The sequence below is a fragment of the Cucurbita moschata genome, unplaced genomic scaffold (assembly GCF_002738365.1).
Source record: "Cucurbita moschata cultivar Rifu unplaced genomic scaffold, Cmos_1.0 Cmo_Scf00008, whole genome shotgun sequence".
NCBI lineage: Eukaryota > Viridiplantae > Streptophyta > Magnoliopsida > Cucurbitales > Cucurbitaceae > Cucurbita > Cucurbita moschata.
In genome coordinates this window covers 208,572-214,529 of record NW_019268524.1, presented here as the reverse complement: position 1 = coordinate 214,529, position 5,958 = coordinate 208,572, and the positions used below count along the sequence as shown (strand labels likewise).

Here is a 5,958-nt window from a genome sequence, read left to right as displayed (position 1 = left end):
AAAAAAAAAAAAAAAAAAAAATCAATAACAGACAAGAAATACAAAGAGGGAGGGGATAGCTACCGGAGGAATGCGGCGGGTATGATCGGAAACATTGGGAGAAGGAGCAAGAAAAGAGAGAAGTGCAAAGAAAAGAAGCAGGCCACCGAAAATGGACGAAATGAAAGGGATAAGGAATCTAAACCGATTATAATAGTGGTTGCGGCGCCGCTGAAAAGCCATAGCTCCTGGTGACAGTGACCACCGAAGCTCCTGACTCTCCGTATCGGTGCTCACTCTGATTGGGAAGGAGGAAAATGGCCTGAAGAAAATGAGAAGAAGAAAAAAAAAAGGAAAAGTGGATCTCTGTGAGCTAAGGGTCCAGCAAAGGCTGAAGAACCATCACCTTTTTTATATTTCTGAAAAAGAACACTCGGATGCCGACAATGGAATCGCAGACATCAAATATATAGCTCATCGTGGATTCATTGGAGAGCTTTGGTCGGAGCTGGCCGGCCCGTTTTCCTTTATTGGTTATTATTTTGGATAATAATTGAAATTGGGTGTGGATTGTTTTTAGGGGCTAAATTAGGATAATCATTGTTGGGTGGGAACAGCTCAGTGAACCAAATCTTTCAGTCTGTCTTCACCCATATTAAGATCCATTCATAAATTTAAATCAACTTATTCTCATAAACCTAAATAAAGATTATATTGGTGGGGGGTTTATTAGAGACTTTTATTTCTTCCAATTCATTCTCATCTTTCGCTAATTTATTTAGTCGACCTCTTAGTGGTGAGGCTGCCCATCGCCTTGGCCTCCTCCTTCAGCGTGAACTTCTGAACTTTCCCAGTCGAAGTCTTAGGCAAATCTCTGAATACAACGCTTCTTGGAGCCATGTAATGAGGTAAATTGTCTCTGCAAAACTTGATGATCTCTTCTTCAGAAGCACTACGCCCATCCTTGAGCTTCACAAAAGCACATGGCGTTTCGCCCCAATGATCATCCGGGCGTCCCACAATGGCAGCTTCAAGAACTGATGGGTGACTGAAAAGCGCCGACTCAACTTCAATCGAGCTGATGTTTTCTCCCCCAGAAATTATGATGTCCTTTGATCGATCCTTCAATTCGATGTAACCATCAGGGTGCCTGACCCCCAAGTCCCCTGTTCGAAACCATCCGCCACTGAAAGCTTCCTCTGTGGCTTTAAGATCTTTGAAATATCCACTCATCACAGTGTTGCCTCTGAGCATAACCTCCCCTATGGTTTTTCCATCAGCTGGAGCACTTTCCATGGTGATTGGATCCTTTATGTCCACTCCCTGCAGCCCAACATGCTGCAATCCTTGGCGGGATTTCAGCTTTGCTTGCTTATCTTCAGGAAGAGAATCCCATTCAGGTTTCCAACTGCAAACTGTTGCTGGCCCGTGTGTTTCTGTCAAGCCGTATGAATGGACAATAAGGAATCCAAATTCTTTCATTTTGTGGAGTACATGAGAGGCCGGAGGAGCGCCACCAGTCATCACGGTTACAGTCCCCGGAAGCAGCTTCTGTTCGGTAATCGGTGCATTGATGATCATGTTCAACACTGTTGGCGCACCGCCCATGTGAGTGACCTTGTGCTCAGAAATGTTGGCAAAGATATCTCTAGCAGTCACATTTCTTTGGCAGATGTTTGTGCCGCCTTGTGCAGCCACGCCCCAAGTTAAACACCATCCATTGCAGTGAAACATTGGAACAGTCCACAAATACACAGGCGTCGAGCACATATTGTTTATAAGGATTGTGGACAGAGTATTGAGATAAGCACCTCTATGGGAGTAAATCACACCCTTTGGCCTTGATGTTGTGCCTGAAGTATAGTTCAGGGAAATTGGATCATCTTCATCTTCAGGACGTCTGATCTCGAAATCAAGTTTTCCAGTGCCTAAAAGCCTCTCGAACTCCAAATCATCTGAACTGGAGTCGAATCCATTGGTGTAGGAGGATTGCTGATCAGACTCTTTAATGATCACAACGCGAGGCAGCTCTTCCGTCGTCTTGGACATAATTTCGATTGCTCCTTTTACAATATGTAGAAATTGGTAGTCTACAAAAATGATTTTGGCTTCTGAATGTCTCAGCAATGTACAAATCATTGCCGCATCGTGGCGCATGTTGAGGGTGCAAAGAACTGCACCGGCCATTGGCACAGCAAAATGAAGCTCGTACATCGCTGGAATGTTGGGTGCCAAAGCAGCAACCTAATCGACAGAATCGTATTGCGCCACAAAATTAGATCATTAATGCTGTTAATCTGCTTCAATAACTTCAATTTCATAATTTCGAATTCTACGTAAACAGCCACATCCAGATACTAACAATCGAAGAGCAGAGGAAAACAAATACATAGAAATGAAGGGAATGGAAGAGTTGAGAATGAATAAATACCACGTCACGGAGAGAGATCCCGACGTCAACCAGGGCAGAAGCGAGCCTGGTACATCGCTGGAGCGTCTCTGTCCAAGTGTAGCGGACAGTTCCATGGACGAGAGAAAGTCTTTCACCGTAGACGGCGGCGGAGCGCTCCAAGAAGGTGATGGGAGTGAGAGGAGAGTAGTTGGCAGAGCATCGATGCATTCCGTCCATTGAAATTGCAGACGGCGGAGGGAGATTGAGAGAGATAATGGGAGTGTTAAGGTGAAAGGAGGAAGCAAAGCCAATGTGTTGAGTCTCCTTCTCCATACTCTGAAACTTATATAAGCAGCCGAGAAAGAACTGGACATGCAGTCAACGTTAAGTCCGTTTTCTTTCTAAACTTCTAACATTTTTTCTTTTAACAATATTAAATACAAAATTAAAAATAAAAACTGTAATTTTTTTAAAAATGATTTTAAGGAAAAATAAATATAACTTAACAATAACCCATTAATATCGTGGAAGTTTTGTTACTAGTTGTTCAATAAATAGGGAGGTGGTGATTTAAGTATCAAACATATAGATCCTTTTCTTGTTTTTTTTAAATTATTATTTTTAGAAATTGAACTTGACACTTATAGTCTCCTTATATTTCAAATATTCTAAAAAAAAAACGTATAATATATATATATATATAAGGAAAAATAAATGCATCTCACAAGTGCCATTAGATTATTAGTTATTGTTCTTGTTTTTTTAATTATTATTTTTAGAAACCAAACTTGGTAATTTATAGTCTCGTAGTTAAGATATATATTTCAAGCTCTTCTACTTCGATTATTACAAAGCATTAGTCCTTACACTGGTGCGTTCTAATAATTAAATTGTTGATTTTGGATTATAGAGTATTCATTTATTTGATTCACTTGCTCCATTTGAATTAAACAGATTTCATCAAAGCTAATTAGACTTTGATCTAATTCTAGTTTCAATGAATGTATGTAAATGAAATGTAGTACAAGTTAATGTTGAAAGGAAGAAAAACCCGCCAGACAAAGGAGGTATCCTACAAAATAAACATGGAGTACAATACCTAAATAAACATGGAATACAATACCTAGCATGAACCAAATAAGCTCGCAGTTGTGGTTTTGATTTGTAAGGAAAATTGCGGGAAAACCCCTAATTAGGAAATATCATCTCAAGTTTACATCAAAAGCCTGGAGGTGGTGGGTACCTAACCAGAAATCAATCAAGAAGCTTACCTGGTTGTAACTCAATAAATTTTCACTATTTTGTGTATCATGTGGTGACCAAAAGGTACAACAGACCTTTCAAATACTCTACTACTTCAGATCCTCCAAGCTTGGAAATTCCAAACACTCTATCAACAAAGGTTATTGGAACCTGCAGGCCACAATGAAACACAAATCATCTCAAATTTCCCCGTGTAATACGGTCTAAAGGGCCAAGAAAAATAAAAATTGAAAAAACATTCTTATTCAAACACTTAATGTGATGTGCCACATTGGTTGAGGAGGAGAACAAACCACCATTTATAAGGGTGTGGAAACCTTCCCCTAGCAGACGCGTTTTAAAACCTCGAGGGGAAGCCCGAAAGGGAAAGCCCAAAGAGGACAATATCTGCTAGCAGTGGGCCTGGGTCGTTACACTTAACAACTAAGGTGTTCTAGATCCCACGATAGGCAAAAATGAAGGGAAAAGAGTACTGTAAAACAACAATTAGATTGTCGCAGCCACAGGGCACAACTCTACCTCTTCAATGTGATAGCCTTTTCTTGTAGCTCGAACAATCATCTCCATTTGAAAGACATATCCCTTGCTAACAACTGAGCTAATGATATCTTCAAGCACCGATTTCTTGTAGAGCCTACACATAGGAATAAATCATTGACTAAGAATTGTAGAAGTATGAACGATTGACACAGTTGATAAATTGAAAGGAAAAAAAATTGATTACCGGAAAGATCCAGTTAAATCTGATACACCAGGCCATAAAAGTGTTTGGGCAAGAACATTAGCTCCTCTACTTGTTAGTTTGCGCATAAGATTCCATCCATGCACACCGCCACCTTTCACATATCGGGTGCCTGTAACTATATCAGCACCCGTTTGTAACTGTTTCCTATAGGGAAAAAGAAAAAAAGGATTTAAATAAGTAGTCAATAATATCTAGAGTTTAGTTATTATGACTCTGAGCTAAGGAAGTGGAGTGAGGTAATGGAAGGAAGTCTGTCCTACCGAATGAAGCTTGGTAAATATTTGGGCTGCCAAACAAAAGAAAGAAAAAGAAAAGGTTATTCCATGGAGAAAGCATCATAAGAAAACAACAGGGAGGGGGAATTAAACCCTTGGAACTCCAAACATGCTTATGGAAGTTTTTGGAAATTGAGCTTTAGAAGTAAAGATATGCTAGATGAAAGTAGAAGTTCGGATGGCATTTGCCAATTTGATGTCTCAAGTAGCGCAAGTCAGAGGCAAAAACATATTATTAAATAGAAGCATTCATATGATTGGAGGGAGCCAGGGTTTCTTGTACCAATATACAACAGTTTTTCAATAGAAGCCAAATAATACAGAAATACAAACTCATTCTACTTTTTTGTCACTCGATTTTCATTGTTAAGAAAAACTCATTTCCCTCGAAACCTCATTATACAGGGCCATTTATTAAAGAAATCAAACTAAAATCGTGTGTTGTTCCAATTATTTGACATTCGCCTATTATATTCTTAAAAGTGTTATTATCTACTGTTCTAGCATAGATTAGAGCCACAATTTTGGATAGTTCCTTTAGTTTCCATTTAGAATATTTTTTGGGGGCCTAAAATGAAGATCAAGGAAGTTTATCTCAATCTTATTATCGTTATTTTTTGTTAAATTATATATAAAAAAGAGATGTCAATTAATAAAATAGGAAGATAATAATGTCAGGGAAATAGGCATTTGATAATGCAGAATGGAACTCATGGAAACATTTCAAATCACAAATCCAACACTAGAATGTTGTTGATAGAAGTTTTCTGCACTCCTACTGAAACACTTACATGGTGGGATAAATCAGCATCCATTATTACAACAAAATTACCACTTGCATGCTTGAGACCGTGACAGTAAGCCGTTCCTGAAATTAATGATTCATCAATATAAGATCGGTGATATTATCAACGAAGAAACTCTATTACATACCTAAGCCAAGCTTCCTAGGTCTGGCTCTCAATAGCTGCAGACAATAATAAACAAAATAAGATAAAGAGTAACCTCTGCTGCAACAACTACAGAAACCAAGCACAGTGAACTTACAATGCGATCTTCACCATATACCCCTTGCAACTCTTTCACAACTTCTTGAGTACCATCAGGACTTCCATCATCAACGACAATTACTTCAAAATCAACATCCCTAATATCGCCAAGAAAACATTGTGCTAGGTCATTTCCAATTTCCTTTTCTTAAAACTGGAGGGTGAACGATAATAGGATGCAGAAGTTATACATTACAATTTCGACTCCCAGTAGTGTTAAAAAAAAAAAAAAAAAAAAAAAAAAAAAAAAAAAAA

At 38.7% G+C, this 5,958-nt stretch overlaps 3 protein-coding genes across 5 annotated transcripts in view; all 3 read right to left on the bottom strand.

Moving 5' to 3' along the window:
• LOC111446229 (O-fucosyltransferase 16-like) overlaps positions 1 to 521 on the bottom strand; it is a 5,905-nt gene extending 5,384 nt beyond the window's left edge. For 2 of the 3 annotated variants that reach the window (XM_023084953.1, XM_023084952.1), the window contains exon 1: positions 64 to 521. In XM_023084953.1, coding sequence (XP_022940721.1) covers positions 64 to 222 — 159 coding nt within the window. In that variant the 5' untranslated portion in view covers positions 223 to 521. The remainder of the gene's footprint in view (positions 1 to 63) is intronic. The other variant, XM_023084951.1, reaches the window with a different exon arrangement.
• A 133-nt stretch (positions 522 to 654) lies between these two features.
• On the bottom strand, positions 655 to 2,779 carry LOC111446228 (probable acyl-activating enzyme 1, peroxisomal). Its single transcript, XM_023084950.1, has 2 exons — positions 2,411 to 2,779; positions 655 to 2,223 (listed from the first exon to the last, which is right to left on the bottom strand). Exons 1-2 carry the CDS (start codon positions 2,702 to 2,704, stop codon positions 754 to 756), a joined length of 1,764 nt encoding a protein of 587 aa, XP_022940718.1. The 5' UTR covers positions 2,705 to 2,779; the 3' UTR covers positions 655 to 753.
• A 571-nt stretch (positions 2,780 to 3,350) lies between these two features.
• LOC111446230 (dolichol-phosphate mannosyltransferase subunit 1) overlaps positions 3,351 to 5,958 on the bottom strand; it is a 3,861-nt gene continuing 1,253 nt past the window's right edge. Inside the window, exons 2-8 of the mRNA XM_023084954.1 lie at positions 5,702 to 5,801; positions 5,588 to 5,621; positions 5,446 to 5,522; positions 4,640 to 4,665; positions 4,359 to 4,523; positions 4,154 to 4,268; positions 3,351 to 3,784 (exon numbers count right to left, since the gene is read on the bottom strand). Coding sequence (XP_022940722.1) covers positions 3,680 to 3,784; positions 4,154 to 4,268; positions 4,359 to 4,523; positions 4,640 to 4,665; positions 5,446 to 5,522; positions 5,588 to 5,621; positions 5,702 to 5,801 — 622 coding nt within the window. The 3' untranslated portion in view covers positions 3,351 to 3,679. The remainder of the gene's footprint in view (positions 3,785 to 4,153; positions 4,269 to 4,358; positions 4,524 to 4,639; positions 4,666 to 5,445; positions 5,523 to 5,587; positions 5,622 to 5,701; positions 5,802 to 5,958) is intronic.